Source organism: Thermobia domestica, chromosome 1, assembly GCF_964235325.1.
Source record: "Thermobia domestica chromosome 1, izTheDome1.hap1.1, whole genome shotgun sequence".
Taxonomy (NCBI): domain Eukaryota; kingdom Metazoa; phylum Arthropoda; class Insecta; order Zygentoma; family Lepismatidae; genus Thermobia; species Thermobia domestica.
Genome location: NC_137454.1, coordinates 385,867,656 through 385,891,345, shown reverse-complemented (window position 1 = coordinate 385,891,345; position 23,690 = coordinate 385,867,656). Strand labels below are relative to the sequence as shown.

Sequence of the window (23,690 nt, the reverse complement as noted above, 5' to 3'; positions counted from 1 at the left end):
TCTTATAGCTTCTCTGCTGAAAAGGACGGTAAACTCAAATTTAAGTGAACAATTAACATGTTTTTTTTTTATCCTGGCTCCTATTACACTGTTAATTAAGATATATTTTCGAGCAATAGCGGATCTAAAAGGTAAAAACGGGGGAAGGGGGGGGCAGAACCTAGACTGAGATAAATATATCAGAGTTTACTATAAATTTCCAAAAATACATAAATAATAGATTAAATTATTTTTGCCACTTAAAAAACTGGGGGGCTCTGCCTCCCCGGCCTCGGGCCAGATCCGCCGCCGTTTTCGACAAGACAAATCAAAAAGCGAGGCGAGACGACTGTCCGAAGCTGCATTAATAAATTATACTTGTTGTAACTAGGTGAATAGTTATTTCTCACAAAAATACAGCAGCATGGCTTGATCGTGCAAGATGTAATAGGCCTACTACTAGCTAGCAGATCAATCCAACACCATATAATCTTCATCCTATGTGAGTTTAGTACTTGTATTAATTTAATTGGGATATAGTATACATGAAGCTGCATCAGTTCCCGAAGGAGCAGGACGCTCATACTTTTAGGGATTATTCATTGTGTATATACGAACTTACAAAGGGGGTAACAAAGCGACTTTTATTTACTTATCGACTGATACGAAAATAAAAAAGAGCGTATCTGTACTTTATATCTGCATGTGTAGTGCCCTTGTACTTTATCTATGACTATGTGTGTGTGTGGGGGGGGGGGGGGGGGATTTAACGCATATCGCACGTCTTGTGCACATGGATACTTCTTACTATTGTACTACGTAGAAAATTTTTGGTATTTCGTGTAGAAGTGGTAATAGAACACAGAAGAAACGCAGATCAGGGGGTTCTCATGTATACTATTACCTTTAATTGTTGCGTAGATGGTATCTAAAAGGTGTGTTTCCACTTAGAGTATTTGTGGTAGGTTCAGTTGATCTGACGTCACTTTTGGCTCAGTCGATTGTCTAAACAAAACTTTGAGTGACTCGCCTGTTGATTGAACGCGACGAAATCGACTGCCAATTGAATTGAAATGACATATTTTCTGAAGTCCCTTTGATCTAGTTAGAGAAATATCAAACTTCACTTCAAATTGCTTTCCTCTCTTATTTCTGTTCTTATTCTATTGGTTCAGTAACTGATTTCTGGGATTATTTATTTTGTGGTAGTCAACTTCTAAAAGAATCTTGTTCGTCTTCTTTTACAGGGCAGTGGAACTCAAGTTATTCAACAGAAGAATGTTGCATACGAAACCAAATCTTACAAGACTGTCTCTTACAAATATGGCGGCCAAGATACGAATTCAGGTACTTCTAGAGATTTTTTTTTAAAACTCAGAATGGTTCATACATATCCTGGTTGCAACCTTATATCATGATTAAATTTTGCATAGTAACGTAAATCGAATGACAAGACAATACTCCATTGTTACTTTTTATTATTGAGGTGTTAATATTGTTTTCTACTAACTATATATTCTATTCTGTTAGGCAACCAAAATACTCTGAAGGTTGCATGCACAGTATAACGTCCAAGGGGTCTTCGTTAATTACGTTTCAGATTGTTCAAGTATGACAGACTTTAAGAACTGATTTAATGTGAAAACTCTAGTAACAAAAAGGAAAAAAATAAGCTTTACAATAATTTTATATAAAGCACAAGGAGATTCTTTTGTGGGTAAAATAAAGAGATGAGTCTAATACTATAAAAACATTGGGTGCAGTACTTATACCATTCTCCTGCCATGCTCCGTCTGTGCCACGGCCGCGACCATTCACATATACGATAACGTGCCGCAACTGCTTTCTACATAATTTCCCTTAGTTCTGGTTAACTTCGTGTCGCTTCGTGTGCTCCGAAGAAAGCCGAAGGATCACGACCGACGAGCCACGACCGGACTGGTTTCTCTTCAAGGTGGTATGTCGGGGCACGGCATAGGACCGGAACGGCACGTCACGTGTGAATTAAAAAAAGAAAAACAATGAATTTTCAATGTCAAAGACTGAAAAGAAATTTTGTGGCCTACGGCACGGACGGAGCATGGAAACAGCATGCATTTTTGCCGATCCCAAACGTTTCAGTATTCGCTCGCTACCCTAGACAGCTGTTTCATGAAAAATGTACAGGAAAATTCGGGCAAGTCATTAATTCCTCCTCCTTCTCCTACTACTACTACTTATACCATGGATCCGTATTGGAAAACTGCACGCTTATTTTAATGAAAGTGTTATGAGAATTCAAAAAAATAATAAAAAAAAAACTTTCCTTGGGCCGGGTTTGAACCCACGCCAAAAGCGACTTTTATTACTAGCCCACTAGATAAATCATTTTTTAAAGTGTCATTTTCTATCTTATTTTAATGAGAAAAGTGTTATGAAAATTTAAAAAAATAAAAAAAATCTTCCGTGGGCCGGGCTTGAACCCACGCCGAAAGTGACTTTCATAATTAGCCTGCTCGCTAGCGCGCTCGGTTACGAGGGCCAACAGCATATGGCGTTTACTTTTTGCTGTATGTATGTCATGACCATCTTGATGTCAAATATGGAAACAGCACACTATGTGTGAATTAACATTAACACTTCTTGTTATGGAATATAAAGAATATAAAGAAACAAATCTTTTCATTCTTATTTGCGTTCCGGATTTGGCTCGCGAGACTTCATTTGGCCATCATTAATTTAAAGCATCTAGTAATATTCAAATATAATGTACTTGATTTATCTAAAAATGCTGAAATGATATAAATGAAAATAATAAAACTGAATTTAAAGTTAGTCTCTAACTGAATATAAATTAAAGTAGCTACTACAAGCGGCTCGTGAGGGAAGTCACAGTGATAAAAAAAATTAAAAGTTGCTCGATACATAGTAAATTAAGTATGCTCTTATTTGGAAGCAATAAAACTATAATATTTTCAGAGATGATTTCCCTCACGAGCCGCCTCTGATAGTGGCGTAGCTGACTTATTAAAGTCAAGTTGATCCTCTATGACGTCATTGTTTCCAATTATCAGTAAACCAGACAAACAGTATGGAGAGCAGGCCGAGAAAATCAGTGTTAACAGGCACACAAGAACAATACTGAAGTAGTCTATGACCACTTGTATACTTGCAACGTTTCCCTATCTTCTCCTTATGTTTCTCTGTGTCGCTTCTTTAGGCCTAAAGACATACTATGGTGTCATACATCAACCATAATGAAATGATTGATTAAGCCTATAACTGTAATGTTTTACATAATACACTTTTGTACGAGGGTTGTTCGTTTTTTCAGTTCCAGCGCTGACCTTGAACGAGACAAGCGAGCGCGTGAAACCATCTTCTTCGTCTGATCCTGCAGCGGATGCAAGACTTCGGCAGAATCTTAGTGAATTGGACAGCCTATTAGATGACCTTCACCACGCACAGCAGACGGACTTCAGAACAGAGACTCGGCCAGGTAAGTCCATTCTAGTCTAAGGAATTAGTGGAAAGATACCTTTGCACAGCGGTCGAATTGGGAGTAAATTACTACCAGTATGCTCGTGCGTATACGAGCTTCTCCGAAGATTTTAAACGAGTTACAGTTTTTCATGTTTCCTCTTTTATCAAAATTAACGTATTTATTTGTCTGTTTATTGAGTTTAACGTCCAACAATTGTACTGCGAGTTAAGAAGTATGGTGAGGATAATAAACAATATGGACAATGAGGAAAATGGAAGAAAACGAGAGAATCGTTAGGAAATTCACACATAACATAAAACTCACTTGGCACGAGTCGGAATCGCACCAGGAACTCCATACATCAGAGGTCAACACTTAATTACTGAGCCACTACGGTCCGACATATTTATTTTTTGTACACGCTAACTATAATATAGTACATGCTATCTGTGTTACTGAAGAAGTGTCAAAAATAGGTGCATAACATGTTGAAAATTACTTTTTCATAAATAAATAAATGATAAATACAGTAAGTTCACTATGGTAAAAGTCCAGCTCACCGTAGTAATTCAAACGAGTAAGACACAGAAAATGAAAGACGGAAAGAAAAAATGACGAATGTATGAGAATTAAAAAAAAAATATCATTTTTAGATCTTAATTTACTTCCGGCATACCATACCGCTTCATACTAGGGATGGGCAAAACAGGTTTTTATAAAAACCGGAAAACGGTTTCTAGAAATACCGAAATTCGAAAGCCAATATTTCGGTTTTCTCCAAAACCGGTTCGGTTTTTCACCGAAACCTATTTCGGATTTCTCCAAAAACCGGTTCGGTTTTTCACCGAAACCGGTTTCGGTTTTCTTCAAAACCGATTCGGTTTTTACCGAAACTGGTTTCGGTGAAAACTTTTTGAAAACGCATAATACCATTTCTGTGGAAACAATCGGTTTTTGGATAACAATCAAACACTATTCTGGTCAGAAATAGAACCAATTTGGAAAAATAGAACCGGTTTTGAAGAAAATCGAAACCGGTTTCGGTGAAAAGCGAACCGGTTTAGAAGAACTCGAAACCGGTTTCGGCGAAAAGCGAACCTGTTTAGGAGAAAACCGAAACCGGTTTCGCTGAAAAACCGGGTTTTGAAAATTTTCAAAAACCGGTTTTGGTTTGTCTAAAAATCTTAAAACCTGTTTTTGTGCCCACCGCTACTTCATACATACTGTCCCAATCCATATCTTTGCAATGTAGATAAGAACTTACCACCATGGATATCGAAGAAGCAACGCCTTCCGCTAGCAAGTCGAAAAGATAGCCACCCATCCACATTTAACTGTAACTTTATATAGTCGAAAGCACTGTAGTGATCGCACGGAGTTATGAAGCTTGATCTAGATCTACCAATTTCAGCATCCAAACAGAATGCAAGGGTATGTTCCGGTCGTCAATCTCCATCCATGAAACTTTGCCAGTATCGTCTCTCGCGCTATAAGAAAGCATCTCCTGAGGGTGCACTGTTCCAGATTGCCGTTAAGTTTTGTTTTGTTATTTTTGTTGTTGTTATTTTATGTTTTTCCTATAATTATTGTTACCGTTTAATTGTATTTGTGTTATAGATCTTTGGGTGCTGCGTTTTATCACTAGTTTGTACTGTATTTTTAAGTTTGACAACATTGGTGGTGCACTTCTGACGTTTCACTTTCTCGCAAGTGTGCGTTCGGAAGACAGCTCCACTAATCGTACCGGATTCATCCGATGCATCACACGTGAGGGAAACATTTCTGTCATTAGCGTAGAGCCCAGGTTTCACGAGTTATCACGGTCACTATAATTTCTGCTGCGGCTCTGAAGGCTTTATTTTGTCTCTTCGCGCATCCTTTTATGTTTTCTCTTTGTCGGCTGTTACCACGATAGTTGTTGAAATTCTTGTCACCTTCGAGGAACACAATTAGGACTTTGCGATCTTTTAATTTATTGACGAATGTTTCAAATATCAATAATAAAAATAATAGTTTTCCATATTTGAATCTTTTCTATTTCAAAATTTAATATTTCAATATTTTTTCAATATTTTGTTATCCGATTTTTTTAATTTTTGATATTTCAATATTGTTCGGTATTTCGATGTTTTAAAATTTTTCGGTAATTTGATATTTAATCAAGTTTCGATATCGATTCTTGATATCCAAATCTAAATATCGCACAACCCTAAGCATAATTTAAATATCATAGACATAGATCGGTTGTGCATCATTTTTCACACATTGAAATGCATCTAACCTTAAAAGCAGTAACTATAGATTCTACCTGTCATACATGGGGAGGGGAAGAAATTTCATAAATAGTCCTGTTAAAATTTTTGGATTATTCGGTACTTGAGTAATTCTTTTGATATTCATTCTCAATATTCGAATAAAGAAAATTTTATTCAGCTATTCGATTAATGAATATTCAAAGAACCCATTATTTGGAAAAAAATGAAATGAAATCTTTCAGTTTTACGTCCCACCGTTATGCCGGTTAGGCTAAAGGAGACGGTGATAATGAGAGATGAGTGAAATGGTGGAATGAAGAAAGTGGGAGGAAACGGGAGTACCCCGAGAAAACCCACGAGCACGGTGTTTGTCCACCACAAAGTTCACTTGGCGGGGGCTGGGATCGAACCCGGGACCCCAAGCACCAGAGGTGAACGCTCTACTACTGAGCCACCGCGCCCCCCCCCCATTATTTGGATATTTGAGTTTGGTTTATTCGAATTGTCACAGCACTAGTCCATATTTCCTGCAGAATTGTCTACTTTGAAACCAAAACCTTATGCAGCTGAAGTAGGAAAAAATTAGTATAATGTGCATACTTCTATGAAGAGGAAAGCAAGTGAAGGTATTAATATCCCCGTTTTGACAAATCGCAAGATAACAGCAGCCATAATTCCTTTTTAGAAGAAACAGCTCTGACAATAGTCAACAAAATGCTAGTTCTTGGTTCCTTGGAAGGTTCCTCCACATCATTTCTTTTTTTAAAAAATATCTAAATAATGTGTAAATACTGTACTCGCATGAATATGTATAGAAAACACAGAGGAAAAATTGTAGGAGGGAAATAATTATTGTTATATAGATATGTTTCATTTGACCTGCTGCAGATATGGTCACAAAATGTTGGTATGTAGGAGTTTCTAAAAAAGAGTACAGAGAACACTAATATATCATTCTCTTGCAGAAATTCTGAAATTTCAGCAGGAAAGGCTGAGAAACAAGAAAACTTTGCTACATATCACATATTTCTTCGGAAGCATTTGTTTATAGACTTTTGCCTCGGATCATAAATGAATTTAATATAAAGGACGCAGAGAGAGAATGTCACATAAAATTGTCGACGGTTACACTCATAATCATTTGCTAATTTATAATAAATAATGAATATAAGTTTTTGTAAATATATTAATGTAATTTTATTGACTTACTATTCATTGTGCTTGATTTTAGGTGGCGTATTAAGCAGCGTTGTTGAAAGTACAAGAGGAATAGATTCTGGCCTAATGTAAGTGCACATATTATGTTTTATTCTTTATATTTAATTTTAGTTATTAAATAATAGTTGTATTTAGTTTGTAATAAACAAAATAACTTTAACATGCAGTTATTAAAATTAAATTATAATGTTATTCAAAAAGTAGTTCACAGGATACCAAAACAATATAATACGTAAATGAAATACGTGTAGCTGAGTTCGTTCCTCTAGTCGCTGCTTTAACTTAGATTTTAAGGGAATTGTTATTCTGGCAACAGTGTAATTTCTATGGATGGCAACGTTGAAAATTCTTTAGGTTCATATTTTCTGTTGTAGAATAACATTATCTATGATTGTGATAAGTTGCGTCTCATTATCTTCTTTCACTTATGAATAAACAAGCAAAAGAAAAATGGTAAAGTTTGTATTATTTTTAGTAAGGCATACTCTTAAAGCAAGTGAATAATGATGGAAGAATTGGTGGAATGAGAAAGTGAAAGGAAATGGGAGTATCCCGAGAAACCCTTCGGACATGATGTTATCCACTACAAAGTTGCTTGACTGGGGATCAAACCATGGGACCCCATGCACCAGAGTTAAGCGGTTTGCCACTGAGCCAATGTTATCTCCTTGTTACGAGTTGGAATATTGTTGAGGTGACATTCTTTGTATTCGTGAAATTTGATTAACTTTTAATGTCTTTGTACAATGCGTTTTTTTTTTAATTTCTAAGGTGTAAAATATTTTGGGCGATTACTCATAAGATATTCTTTATTTCAGAGAAGATGCTGCTCCTTTAGACCACAGCACACCACAGCGCCACGGAGTAAGCCGAACCGTTCGTTCCTATCAATACACAACTCAGTATGAAGCTGACAACAAACCTTTGCAACCACTGCCACCACTGCAGCCGCCGAAAGATGACTATCCAGACACTGGTCCTTTTCCATCAACTAAAGTCACCACGGTTAAATCCTTCAAATATGATAGCAGTGGAAGGGGAGGAAGGACCTCTCCTTACCCTGACGCGTCACCTCCAGAGGGAATCCCTCCGCGATCACACTCTGCATCGCCGTATCCTCCTGGAAGCAAGGTTACCACAACAGTTAGGACATACACTTATGGTGGAAGCCCCGGAGAAGGTGGACATCCAGGAGATCTTCCGCGCCACACGCCACCTCCAAGACAATCCTCTAACAGTACAGTGACATATCACATTTCTCCTCAACCTCTCCCGGATGTCACTCCGAGTCCTCATCCTCCTACCTCTTCTCGCTCACACTCTCCATCCCCATATGCACATCAACAGCCGACACCACTGGAGCCCTCTACCCGAGTCATCACCTACAAGTACTCGACGCACACAACCACCCACCCAGGAGCACCATTGCCTCCCACGCAGCCTGAGAACACAGGACCTCGTCCGTTCCCTGTGACTCCTAGCAAGTCTCCAGCTGGAACCCCTGGACAACCACCAAAAAGACTAGACGATCTGATGGCCACGTTTTCTGATACGGTAAGATAAAATATAATTTCTTATTTCTAATTTGTTCCCTTCACTTGCTAGTTTAAATAAATTATACTGGTCTCAACCTAAGGGTACGATTATGCCGAGTTTTTCTGTTTCATCCTTCCCTTTTCTTCCTTCTACGACACAAAAAAGGGCAAACGTATTTGTTTTTTTCAGTGGACGATCGAGTGGAAAGCGCACTGATTGGCTACTCTCTCTCTCTCTCTCTCTCTCACACACACACACACACACACACACAGAAGTTCTGCTAACTCATAGACGTTTAAAATAGGGTTACTGATGTTCTCTTTACTGCAAATGTGATGTTATCGTATGAGCAGCAAGAACTGTTTCAACGATTTCACTGCTAACCCTGATCCCTGCCTAAGAGTGAGGGAAATTGATCGGTATTCTTAGCATAAATACGTTCTTCAATGAAGGACGAAGGGTGATTCGAGAGAGGATAATTGAAAAGGGAAGGATGAAGTAGGATAATTCACTATAACCGTATCTTTAGATTGTGAATAGAATAGTATAATAGCCTTGTTTAGTAACAGATTCCAATACACCATTTAACATTCTGTTCATCATCAGTATTTGATAGCAAAAAGTTTAGTATTGCGAATCAGAAAAAGTTAGATAGCTTGTATTTGTTTTCGAACAACTCACTGCTTAAGAGTATTCAATATTTGGGTAACAATACTATTTTCCATATAAATGAAGGATACAGGGGAAAAACAGTTTTAAGAATGAATATTTGTAAGAGAAATAAACCAAACTTTCAACATATATGAATTGGGTTGACATTTCTTAAACTTTCAATCACTTCCCATCCAATAAATTACCCATCTTTACGACTTTCCACTCTTAAATTACTTTTGAAAGCAGGTTGTGTAGGCTTCTCATTGCAAAGTCTTTGGATGCAATACCTCTGAGTAGGCTAAGAATGGGAAGATAATATAGAATTAACCCTTGAGAAGTAGAGTGTAGCAATCCTGTTTGGATGGTTGGTCATAGATAGAATCTAGTAGTACTTTGGTTTCTCCCTCAATGAATATCCGCGTTTAGTTTTGAAAAAGTGTCATCAGCCTTATATATTTCTTGTGGAACATTGTACTATGCGAAGCAGAAACCTGGACTGGATACTGTGGAAAAGTAATGAAAAGCAGCTAAATACTTTCAAATAATGTTTATGGAGAACAATGAGACGCCACCTTTAATTTCTTAGGGACAAGTGAAGGGACAGAGAAATTTTTAGCGGGAGCGGTTATTTTTATATATACCGAAAATGAGCCTTAAAATACATGTCTGGGGGCAGACGATGCCACCGGGGGACACCCTCCTCCTTGGCCTCACTAGCGTCGTTACTGATGGAGAACAACGGAGAGATGTAGGTAAGAGGAATGGAAAAGTAATGAAGATGTGTTACTTGTAGTAGGTGACAAAAGAACAAATTTTTAAGGTAATTAAAAACAATTGAAAAAGCTGATTAAGTCATTATTTGAGAAGAATTATATCTTATGGACGTAAATAATACAAATGACATGTACAAAAGATGGATAAAAATATGGAAACTCCTGGGATAAAAGAGGTAGTTATATCAAACACGATTTGCATCTGAATAATAGGTATCGCTGTGATCACCGGCACATCCTGTGAGATATGCAATCTGGTTAATCGAACAGATGGGCCAGTTACAGTTCAGTGACTGGTTCGTGCAGGTTATCGTGAATCATATCTGAGCTGACAGGGTTTCAATGAGGACAAATTGTGGGTGTGCATATGGTACGAGTTTCCGTGACGAAAGTAGCGGAAATGTTTGGCGTAACAAGAGGCACAGTCTCGAAAATTATGACTGCCTACGAGTGTTCCGGAAAAACCGCATCAGCGAAGCACCGGCGTGGACGCAAATGTGTGTTGCGTGACAGAGACAGACGCACATTGGGTAGGATTGTGACCAAGCAGATCACCACGGAGCCAAAACTCACAGTTGATCTGAATACAATGCTTACAAACCCAGTTAGCAGTCAGACGAAGACTCCACAAGAAGGGTATTTATTGTAGATCTGCAATTTCCAAACTCGTGACTGTTGACCATATTGCTATACAGAGACAGTGGTGTAACGCCCATAAAAAGTGCTGGCCGAGTTTACGTGCGGAGAACGCCAGCACAAGCGTACGATACATACTGTCTCTTACTAAGAGTGAAGCATGGCGGTGGTTCAGTGATGATTTGGGTAGCCATATCCTGGTATTCTACCGGATCCATCATCATCTGCATAGATATGTCACTGCCAAGGACTACGTAACCATTTTGAGTGTCCAACTGCACCTCATAGTGCAAACTTTGTTCGCAGATGCTAATGCTGTGTGTCAAAATGACAGAGGCTTGTTTATACAGCTCACATCGTCCAGGACTAGTTTGATGAGCACGAAGGTGAAGTGTCATCTGCCATGGTCTCCACAACCAAAGACCTCAGTATCATTGAGCCCTTGTGGTCAATTTTGGAGACCAAGGTGCGAGTCTGCTATCCATCACCGTTGTCTTTACAATAATTAGCAATGTTTTAGCTGCAAGAATGATACAACATCACTTTGACAACCATACGCAACCTGTATTTCTCCATTCCCCGTATATGTGTAATTAATTATAAGTAATTTATTATTTAAGCCCATATATTTAGTTTGTTGGCCTGTAGACTTGTAGAATTCGATTTTGAGCCCGAGCACTCCAGCGATCTGAAAGAAGTGTATTTTCTTGGAAGTTGTTTACGTGTCAGTATTTTGACTATATATATATATATATATATATATAAAGTACCGCTTTTATTAGTCACTTTTGATATTAATTAATTATTACATTTCATCAAAAAGTAAGTGCAGGACTAGAAGTTACTAAATTTTCGTAAAATGTCCCAGTTTTAAGTGTAAATTTTCATAGAGTGTATCGGTTTTTAGACTGAGAATCTGGAACCGTTCAGAAATTAAAAATGGGAGTGAGTGAATTCAAGGTCGGATCTCGTAATCTTTGTTCAACACAATAACATAGAACGAGAGATTAGTTTCTATTTTCGAATTTTACTTTTCAAGAAAAGTAATGTTACACTTGTGTTTTCAGGAGTTGGAGCCTCATCCACCACCGTCGTCTCGTTACATTGTGGCGGACAGTTCACCACCAGTGGATGATCGCCCTCCACGCCCACCAAGGGAAAATCGTCCAGAGGAAAATGGAGGTGTAGTGTCTGAGAAACCACCCCCTGCCACTCAAGAGAAAGCCAAGTCAAAGAACGTTGCCGGGCCTCCCGTGTATTATCCTCCAGGTGTAGAGCTCTTTGCCAAGAAGGATGAACCAGTTAATGTGAGTATTCTCTAATTCATCACATAATCAAGGATACAAAACGATGTAGTGTGGATCTTGTCATCTCTGAAAGTGGATATAATATTTTGAACAGTGCAAACCATAAATCCTACTAAGGGCACTTAAAAAACATTTCCCCACTTACCTTCCATCTCACCAAAGAAATGGCCATTATATTTTCCTTTGACTCATGTGGTCCACTTGGGATACGGACAAAACCTCGCGTTGCCAAAACCTCGCCGGGCCAAAACCTCGCCGCGAATGAAACTTTTCTTTAAAATTTACCCAATGAGTTTCTTAATATGCAATTCCACATTACAAATAATAATAATAATAATAATAATAATAATAATAATAATAATAATAATAATAATAATAATAATAATAATAATAATAATAATAATAATAATAATAATAATAATAATAATAAGAAGAAGAAGAAGAAGAAACAAAAAACATCGTGTGCATGGGCTTTCTCGGGTTATTCCCGTTTCCTCCCACTTTCTTTATTCGATCATTTCCTTCATCCTGGTCATCTACGTCTCCTTTAACCTACAGGACATAATCAAGGGACGTCGTAAAAACTCATATATTATTTCATACTTTCATAAATATTATTAGATTTTTGTTGAAATTTTAAGTTTTTGGATGCTCCCAAGTTCACGAAACTAACCCCGTTAGTTGTCATTGCTTTCCTTATGCAGACTTTCTTTCCTTATAACCAGTTTAAAAACATTCTGTCGCCCTACCATCACATTGAAATCCTCTAATAGAGAAATATAATTTTCATATGGTATCGCGAGACTTGGTCAAATACCCGTGATACTTTTTCTGAAACAGCGTCTTTTATACCGTAATCCTTATCATCTGTTGGAACATTTACATTTTGGTCAGGCGAGATTTTGGGTATGGTGATATTTTGGCCCCGCGGGATTTTGTCCCGCGAGGTTTTGGGCGGCGAGGTTTTGGCCAGGCGGGGTTTTGGCCCGGCGAGATTTTGTCCCGCGAGGGTTTGGGCGGCAAGGTTTTGGCCAGGCGAGGTTTCGGCCCGGCGAGATTTTGGGCCGCGAGGTTTTGGGAGGCGAGGTTTTGGTCCGCAAGGTTCTGGCCGCGAGGTTTTGTACCCAAACCGGTCCACTTGGATGCCAAATGGGGTAAGTCCAGAATTGAAATTTTCCTCGAAAGAACTTTGAACTTCATCTCATGTAAATTGAACTAAAAGAATATTATTCACTATCACCAGTAGAAAATAGATTTCATAGTTACGTTTTTGGTTCAAAATATAAAATAAATATGTATTTCTCAGGAGATACTGATCTTCAAAGTTCTCTCCTGAAAAATTTCCACTTTAAAGTTACATTGCTTGGTATTCAAGCGGTCCATATGTTCCCCTTAAATCATAAACGAAAGTTGAAAATTATAACACTTATGTAATAGCACTATTTCTTTAGCACATTGTGGATATTACATTGGTATTCAATCAAATAGCGTTGGCAAAATAATAAAATAATACACATAAAAGTCTCATGGAGTGAACAATTGATGTGAGCCAGCGTCTAATGTTATATTTATATCTGACGTATTTTTTGTTACATTAGCCCATAGTTGGAATAATAAGATAGGTAGTACACTTATTTTATACGTATATTGGCAAGAACTAACCTTGAAATTAAAATAATCACATACACATCACAACTACCTTTTTATTTTCCAAAATCTCCATTAATTGATTCTCAGTTGTCATAGCAACTCGAAACAAACAGCTATTCGTAATTGCTGCCTCTACAATTATTCTATTCTATTCATCTCCCTCGCGGGAGATTTTATAAGTAAAAAGTCACAGCACTAAGGCCAAGTTGACTGCTTCACTAGAATTGTTTTAAATCTTTTTGTTGTTAATGGAATTGTAGAAGATGGCCCGTTCCAAAATGTACGAATTGGCCTCTTTCAAATAGTTCTGTTTCCGCAATAGTTTGTGAATTAAAAAGGAAGGCAGAAGCGTAGAACATACAAAAAATTATGTATAACACTATAAAAATTGTAATGCACTAAATTATGTCCAAAATTGAAATTGTAGTTAAAAATTAAATTGAAATAATTGAAGAGCATAACGCTCTATTGTGTAGAACATTCTACGCCATCTTGCCAACCTCCTACAATTATTCATTAATTATATATAAAAATCAACGACATATTATCTAATTTTTTTCTTCTTCTTAACAACAGATTGTGCACTATTAAACACCTTTGCCCACAATAACTACAAGAAAAATGGAAGTAATTCATATGAAAATAATTCACAGATATACAATATCGTTGTAAGCGGGTTTATCTAGGAGGAGCCCGTCGGTTTTGAAGGGGGCAGCTACAATGTGCAACGCCAGAAAAGGAAAAAAAGTGTTATAGCTAGTGATTTTGAGACATGAAAAAACCGGAAAATTTTGTTTTCCAGCATGTTTTCAATCCTTAGAGTAAATATAATATCCACACCCTTCTTAAAAGCACCAACAAGGGAAACAAAGTGCAGCATCAACAGAAATGGAATATTCTAGCCATTGTCAAGCGATCTACTCATTAGACCACAATACGACAACTCTAGCCATTGTCTTCCATCATACCACTTGTTAGAAAACGACCGCGATCTGTTTCCTATTTCCGACTTTGGATAACATGGCAGAATTGGCTGTACGGGTTCTTCTAACCCTAACTCACCAGGACACTGCATCTCTAAATTATTTTCCTTACTTCTAAAATGTTGCACATTTTGTTGTTCCTTTTTTGCAGCAGCAGTATTGTCTTCTGAGCTGCTTTTCATGCTTCCTTAAAATACTTTAGTAAAGACATACTCGCCTTTTCCTGTACACAGCATATACGGTAAACAAACTCTTCGGCGTGTATTACTGAAAAATCACTGTTGCCAAACAACAGAAGCTTTTCCATGTCAAAGAAATTTGATACATCCCTATTTTAAAAGTAACTTCAGTGGTTACGTTTCCGTTCACGATACAAATTCTCGTATTGGCATAGATTAACAATTATTTTAAAGTAGACTTATATAAAATATTTTCATGCTTCATATTGGACATGATCCGCACAGGAGTACTAAGTCAATCGATTGTAGCAGATGTGGTAGCAAGCTGTGCATTGATCATTCCTTACACAGAAGAGATACCATACTATTTTTCAATAGGTAAATTATTTACCGTATATTATTAATTTGTAAATTTTCCGTAATTTGCCCTTATATGTAAACTTTGTTGTTTTTAAATGACTGGAGCGACGTAATCGTACGATGAGGTTTTAAAAGCTGGTCATTTGGGGATCCAGAAAATCATTTGAAGGGCCTGGCTCCGATGCCCCTTCTCGTGGCTACACACTTGGTGATTACATAATAACTAATTCTATGGCCTATGGAACTCTGAGGTTCAATGCCGCATTCACGAAAGCTTTCCATTGACTTCTCACCTTAACCAACCGTGTCCACTTTCTACTTTGTATTCCTATTTTCGGAAGATTCAACTTAATATTGTCCTCCCATCTACGTCTATGTTTTCTTCCTAATGGCCTTTCTCCGATTACGTTTCTACCTTCTTTCCTACTGCTACTTTCTTCCATCCTGGCTACATGATCTAGCTACCTTCTCGACTTAATGGGCCTTATGCAGAGTCGTTTTGATGTTATCATTAGCGTCATATTAAAGACATCATTAGCGGCATGTTGCTGCAGGAAACATATGTTAGTCGAACTCTTTAGTATGGCACTAATAACGCGTTAGAACGACACTGCATAAGGCCCAATGACTCTAACAATGTTAGGTAAACAGTATAAATTACGGAATTCCTCGTTATGGAGTTCCCACCATTCTCCGCTCCCATTCCTCTTGAACCCGAATATTCGCTTCAGGATTCTGTTTTCGAATACTTTCAGTCTGCATTCTTCTCTCAAAGCAAGCGACCATGTTTCGCAACCATACAGCCATACAGTACAATAGGTGTAATTATCCTTCTACGTATTTTAAACTTCAGATTCCTCGACAGAATTTCCGAAGAGAAGAGTTTGGACTGAGCAATAACGCGAGCTCTCTGCTTTCAGTCGACATTTAATTTCTTCGTAGATATGGTCTTGGTCTGTTAATGTTGATCCTAGATATCTGAAAGTATCCACTTTGTTGAAAGTATTATTTGATATTTTATCAGATCCATAATTTACAGTGTTGGTCAACTGGAGTTTTCATGTAATTAGTTTTATTTCCACATTTACGTGTAAATCTATGTCCCTGCAGGTGTTTAATAAATCCTCTTCACTTCTTTTTATTGTCCTCCTATAACGTGACTATACGGTAAAAGTTAACTGAAAATTGTATATGCCTTACACAGATCAAACATTATTTTTCCCCTTAGTTCTTAATATTTCTTCATTCGATTGTTTTTTTTTTCTTTTAATAGCTAATTGCAAAGTTTTTATATATAGTCAACCACCCATGACTATTTCCACAATGCTACCAAAACTGAGAAATAACATTTGAGCATAGAGATTACGTACACTAGTGCCCATTTCACCATCTTTAAGTCTTGAAATTTATTTAACCCTATATTAAAACTCTGAGCATATATATATATATATATATATATATATATATATATATATATATATATATATATAATGAGCATACCAATATGGTTTCTTGTGAAGTTTATTTTAGTTACGTGGCAGCTGCCATTCTGATAATTGCATATCAGTAAGAATTAGTGTATGAGTGAAATTCTACCGGTACATTCATATGGAAGTGATGATGATCAAAATAGTGTTATATCGCACCATGCTTTTCATTTGTTTCCTTTCAAGTATGTCGGATGAAAATAAAACATAGCTCCAAATGTTGTACGTAATCCCAAAATTGAAGGGTTGGTTTGGATAAGGACTCACATAACAAAGTTGAAAGTTTACAAGATCGTATCATGTTTTACATATTACATTCTATAATTAAGATTGTTTATTGTCCCCTACAGAGATATCTATATTGCTAATACATAATCTTGAAATATGACTATAAAATTTGAAGAAGAAAAGTATTCTGTGAAATTAAAATTTTGTTACATGAGCCCTTATTCAAATCAACTCTTCAATGGTACACCCACAACTGTCCATCCTACAGTTCAATCTGATGAAATCTGTGATCCAATGTATGATAGAAATATGATCGTGTCTAAAGAACTTAAGAGGTTCTAAATTAATGAAATTCCTACATTTATTGAGATTTTTTCTCAAGAAACTTAGCAGTTTCTCTTTGTTTCTTCTTGGGACTAACTGACTTACATCGTTTCATGATTCATTGTATACCTACAACTTAAATCAGTAATATTGATTTATGATCAATATTTATATAGTACATACTGATGGGTATAAATTTTGTTACCACATTAAGTAATATAACGGTAATTTTGTTTCTGTTTATTGTTTCACGTAGTAAAGTGCATATATATATATATATATATATATATATATATATATATATATATATATGGTACGTGAAAATGGTATCTCATTAGTATATATTTGACAATTCAATTCGAGGTGCAACTTAACGTGAATTCTTGAGCACTTCCTGAATAAAGGAAGGGTACTTTGAAGATTATACGTAGAAATTGTCTCCTTTACTTCTTTAGGAACAGAATTTTCGGGATCGTTGAAACATGTATTCAGTTGGGTTTAATGAAAAGTTTATATGAAGCCAAATCTCTCTAACTCCAGGGATTAATAAGACACCACGCTATTGACAAAAGAAATTGAACCCTCTTCGTCTACACTTACAATACGAATTTCAAAATATCCCTTCTTTCCTGACAAAAGGAGCATTCTGTCCGAATTTCACGTTTCTAGCAACAATAGTACTAGTCACTTGTTATAAATATTAGTTGATTTTTTGCAAAGCACAAGATCTACAGTACACTGAGAAAATGTGCATAACTTAAAAGATATAAATTAACATGCTTAAATATTATAATACAGTATTTGCAACGGAGGTTACATCTTTGAGAATATATACGCTTATATGTTACAGAAATTTTCGAACATATCTAAATTTCTAACTTTCCTGGCCACTACTAATATCGGGGAGGTAACATATGATTTAGTCGTCAATTGAAACACATCTAAAAATTGGCTTTGTATTTGTTCGTGGCATGTTACATTAATTAACTTAAAGTTTATAACTCTCAACATATTTTTAGTATTGATGGCATTATTGTATGAAAAAGAACATTTCAAACATCAGAAAACACTTATCGAAACTGGACTTTGCACTTATTCCTTATATTTTGTAAGTCCATAGTTTAATTTTGAGAAACTTGCACAAGACGTACAGATATACTATTTTCTACAAGACTTGTTGCTTTCTGAAGTACCCTGGGCGTTGTTGAGTGTGTCACTTTTACTTTTTAGTAGCATAGATTAATTCTGTCCGAACAAGTACAGCACGTTTGGTAATTGTTCCATTCGTTCTTTTACAGGCCAAAATGAAGGATGATGGGAAGGCAGGAAAAGGAGACGGCAAGGGAGGAGCAGGGGGTGCAGCAGTTGTACCCGTCTGTCTACCAGTATGTTGTGCCATGCCTTGTGTCATTATGTAAATAACGAAATCCTTACAGCGTGTTATGACGCCTTTGTGTTTCAGCAATCTACTGTATTTCGGGCCCGCTTTAGCAGGTTTACCAGGCGATTGAAAAAGGCTTTCAGAGCCAACTAAGTAAAAGCCCGAAAGCTTAATTTTCTCTAAGAAATAAACATATTCTGAAAACAAATCAAATAAAAAGTTCTGTATATTATATTTGTTGTTGGTTGTGATAAGCAGTGTTAAAATCTCAGTGCAAGGGCTGATTTAAGACTGAGCAACGTTATGTTAATTGATATTTTGCTGAGCACTATTCTATCGCGAAGAACTCTACTGTAAATATGTAAACAGAAGCAAGAGCATATTAAAAAAAAGCTAATAAATTGCTTGCTGTGGTGAATCTTACAAATGGTCCGAGTTGTGTAAGACTAACTGTCTTGAAGAGTAATGTGTAAAATAAGAAGATAAGTGTACATTGTAATTCATGTCTAACTTAAAGAAAGGGAAATATTGTCTTAGTGTTTGTGGTAATACCGTTCTACTGAAATTGATTTTGCGTTTATACGAGGGTGATTCAGAAAATAATGCCTCCAAGGTGATACTTTTATCTGTGTTTTGACACATAGCACGGATACAGGTATCAGTGGAAAGCTTGTAATGTCAGCTAGAAATGGTGGCATCATTTTGCAACACCTAGTCCCAATTACGGGCAATACAAACCAACGCGAAACAACGTTTTTCATGCCGTCAGCGAAGAATTGTGGTGGCTGCTGGCGACACCATTGCGGAACTGTTGTTTCCACCCCCGCGTCACAACTGTAGCGTTCGCTCTTAAGGTGATCCTTAAGTTTGGGGAGAGTCAAAAGTCACAAGGCGGAAGATCCGGACTACAGGCAGGATGAGGCAGAATGTCAACAACACTTTGCCAGCAGATGAGACAACTTTGATTTTTTTTCTAGCGGAGGGGAGGAAGTGTGGCGGTACTCCATCGACTGACCATTTGTTCCCGGTCGTAATGGTATATGTACGACTCGTCGCCGGCGATGAATGTTCCTGGACGCACAACCTTCCGCAGTCAGAAATTCAATGACAGCCCGCTGTTTCAACCGGACGCCACCACTGGATGCCTTGAATTGCTTCATTACTCTGGAACGAGAAGAGATAGGATGATGAGACAAGTGACATTCTATAGCTTAACCATCAGTGCATTAATGATAATTTGCAGTACTGTTGGCCAAGTAGTATGCTTGGAGGCATTACTTTCTGAATCAACCACATATCATATATAGGCCTACAGGTTTTTAATTGTAGATGATGATTTAGTTCAGAATATTCTTACTGGTTCTTTAAATCATCAAGTATTGCCAGTTTTGCGCAAACGATGGTAGTTGGTGCCTTTGTAAACGAATTTCCTTTTTGTTTAGTGATCAAGAGCACAGATATGGCCTATTGTTACTAAAGAATATACTTTGTCGCAGTTTAAGTTTTTCTTTTTTTAAAGTTAGCTCTTCTCGTTAAGAGTGGTCAAATAAAACCTGAAATTGCTCATTTCGAGTTTTATTCCTATTCCAATATCAATGGCATCTAATTCCACCAAATGTGGTAAATTTTCTACAACTTGTGTGTTTCTATATCAAAATCATTTGAAGCAATAGATTTGTATAGTGTATTGACGTAATTATAAAGAGAAAATGTAGCAATGCAGATTTGTGAGATGCTTGCATTGTTTGTACAGAACATTTAACTTCAGTGAAAGTAATAGTGCTACCAGCCTGCAGAAAAAAAGAAAGAAATGTTTATAAATTCGATCACTGAAGGGAAATATAAATAAATGTACGCATACATATGTAATTACATTCTTTTAGTGAGCTCGAAAGGAAGGAAAAAGTGATGAAACACTGTTCTACTACTTTCAAAAAATAAATGAGTTTTATTTATTTGATATATAAGTAAAAACATACTTACCATAACATCACTTCCCAGAGATACCTTGCTATCACAGTACTTCATCAATTCTTCTAATCCAATTCAAACCAACGTTTTAATTAAAATTATTTCTATGTTCAATTTCTCGGAATCAACATTTTAATATGCAAATGCATTTTTAATAATATCCCAATATCGTGCAGATTCACAGAATGAAAATTTAACTGGAAATAGAGTAAATTGTATTTATTTATTTCTTTAACAATCACCAGATAAAGCTCAGAGGCCATTTTATACTATATCTAACAACAATAACAACGAAAATGATTTTTGATCGGCCAGGACTTGTTTAGTAGGTACCATCTGGCATTTGCCTGCTAGAACTGAGGAAAACCTGTCAGGATGGTCTGCAGCGGGAATCGAACCCACGACCTCCCGAATGCGAAGCCAACGCTTTACCCCTTGAGCTATTTCGCTCTATGATATATTAAAATAAAAATGTATGAGAATATTTCCATAAAAAAATATTTACCCATGATTCCGTTTATCATATGCTCGACTCTTCAAATTTTATCAGAAAAGGGGAAAGAGAGTAGCTTAAATTGAATTGTTACAGTAAAATTAGAAGATAATCATACACTAATACCGTATAACATTTTAGTGGGTTATGAGTACCGTACATAATTTGGACAAAAAAATATAGTAAATAATTTTGTATTGCATTTCCTGGACCTGTACTGTTATCGATCAAAATAAGATAGTTATCCATTATTTCAGTTACAAGCTTGGTGTTTCCCTTTCTTCTTGTTAGATTAACAACGACTGTGTTATATGTATATATTTCTCTTTTGTAAGTAATAAAATAATTAATTTTGTAAATAATACTTTTGGTGTCTTCAAGGAACATTCTGATGGCTACATTGATTGCAACTTACGGAAATGATTTACTGTCACTCACTACATTCAAATGTAACAAACAAATGACATACCTTATATATCATAAATAAAAACAATAACAAGGAGCTAGTCTTAAAGTTCTGTATGTTGTTAAACCCCAATGATGACGATTTTTCTCACCTTTAAAAGGTCATGTAATTATATTAAGATATTAGGGGATTGATAATATCTACATAAATAACAAATGATTATATCATTATCAATGTATTTTCTTGTTAATTGATTAAATTAAAACTGATTTTTACACAATATTGATACATTTCACTTTGCTAATTCATATTTTTATTTATAACATATTCTGATTTATAACATGCATATTTTTATTCTGATGAATTAGAGTTCTTAAGCATCAGATTTATTGTACGGATCCACAGATATGTAAAATTTACAGAACAAATTTTCAATAATATAATAATTTTTAATAATATTATAATAATTTTTAATAGATTATTAGACTAGTGTCTAAATAATCTAAATGTGTTCTTACCTATGAAATGTGTATCTACGTAAAAGTACATTTATGAAAGTCGAACCTGTTATGCGCACGGATTTACCCATAAGGGAGCTAGTAACTAACAGTATACAAACTGAAATATTTGGGGTCTTATCAGAGTCGTTTTGACGGATGATTAGCGCCATACTAAATGCCTGACTAGTGCAGGAAACATGTTAGTCGAAGTCTTTAGTATTGCACTAATCACGCGTCAGAACGACTCTGCATAAGGTCCCTGAAGTCAATGTGCTAACTCATGGTACTTAGCTATGGAAATGTTCGAGAGTTATGGGATCCACATAATTGTGAAATTTACGTTAGTAATATGCTACGTTTCTTCAGAACACAAATATGCAAGCAATAAAAATATATATCGGGATATTACCTATAATGTCTTTAGTAACGTACAAATACATGATTCAACATGTAAAGTAAGTAATTTTATGGCATATATGTTTTGCACTATTCTCATTTATGTGTATACCCAACTTCGCTCACACACTTGCTCTCTACAAACGCACTCCTTACTGTCACTTGGGCACCCCTGCTCTAACTTGGTTAGATGACATTCGTGCTTTTTAATGGCTGCCTAGCACAAGTTAGTTAGTGTCTTTTGCACAATATCGTGTACCCCACCCACTAAAGTGAATCTGTACAGAGGAATGCAAGTCCACACCCCAAAAATGATTGTCAATGATATGAATAGATTTGCTGAAAAATAAGTATATATACAATTGAATTTACGTATGGATCCGTACAGTGAATCTGTACCAAAAATAAAATCTGACGAAAACAAAAAAAAAAATATATTTGCTTACGAGGTGTGTGAGAAAAGTAATGGGACTGATTTTGTACTAACTAAAGTTTTTATGTTTTTCAAAGAACACAATGTTATCCCCTTCAAAGTAGCTCCCTTGGGCAGCTATACACTGGCGGAGTCGTTGTTCCTACTCTTGGTAGCGGCGCTGGAAGTCTTCAACTGGTATGACTTTTAACTGGTTGGTCGCAGTATTTTACATGTTCTCCAGAGTTCCAAAATTACGTCCTTTTAGGACATGTTTCAATTTCGGGAACAGGAAAACGTCACAAAGACTCAAATCAGGTGAATAGGGGGGTTGAGTAACAACAGTAATGCGTTTTGAGGTCAAAAATTCACTGATGGAAATGGCCGTGTTACACAGGGCATTGTCATGGTGAAGCATCCACTCGTTTGCAATGTCTGGTCTCAAACGAATCACTCTTTTCCTGAGCCTTTCAAGGACACTTTTATAAAACACTTGGTTGACAGTTTGTCCTAGTGGAAGAAATTCTTTGTGCACGATACCCTTACTGTCAAAAAACAAGTCAGCATCGTCTTGATCTTTGATTTGCTCATACATTTCTTCGGCCGAGGAGATGATGGAGTGTGCCACTCTTCGCTTTCCCGCTTTGTTTCAGGATCGTACTCAAATATTCAAGATTCATCACCTGTGATCACACAATTGAAGAATTCTTAGTCATTGGCAATCATCTCAAGACGATCAACGCACACGTTTTTTCCATTGTCCTTCTGTTCAGTTGTGAAGTTTTTCGGCACCATTTTGGCATAAATCTTTCACATGTTCAAATTGTCTGTCAAAATTTGATGTACCGTGACAGTTTTAAATTTAACTGTTCACTCATCATCCTTGTTGTTAAACAACCGTCTGATTTCACAAGAGCCCTCACACGTTCAACGTTTTCGTCAGTTTTTGAAGATGAAGGTTTCCCTGAGCGAGGTTCATCTTCAACGTGTTCTCGGCCTTCCAAAAATGATTTGTGCCAGCGGAAAACTTGTGCTCTTGGTAAGCAATGTTCCTCATAGGCCTGTTTCAACTTTTCAAAACACACTCGCGGAATTCACC

General features: G+C 36.5%; 1 protein-coding gene across 2 annotated transcripts in view; it reads left to right on the top strand.

Annotated features, from left to right (window-relative positions):
• LOC145665008 (uncharacterized) overlaps positions 1 to 21,565 on the top strand; it is a 106,918-nt gene extending 85,353 nt beyond the window's left edge. For both annotated transcript variants that reach the window (XM_081732198.1, XM_081732208.1), the window contains 6 exons: positions 1,227 to 1,326; positions 3,293 to 3,457; positions 6,929 to 6,983; positions 7,734 to 8,469; positions 11,582 to 11,821; positions 18,331 to 21,565. In XM_081732198.1, coding sequence (XP_081588324.1) covers positions 1,227 to 1,326; positions 3,293 to 3,457; positions 6,929 to 6,983; positions 7,734 to 8,469; positions 11,582 to 11,821; positions 18,331 to 18,450 — 1,416 coding nt within the window. In that variant the 3' untranslated portion in view covers positions 18,451 to 21,565. The remainder of the gene's footprint in view (positions 1 to 1,226; positions 1,327 to 3,292; positions 3,458 to 6,928; positions 6,984 to 7,733; positions 8,470 to 11,581; positions 11,822 to 18,330) is intronic.
• The last annotated feature ends 2,125 nt before the right edge of the window (positions 21,566 to 23,690 follow it).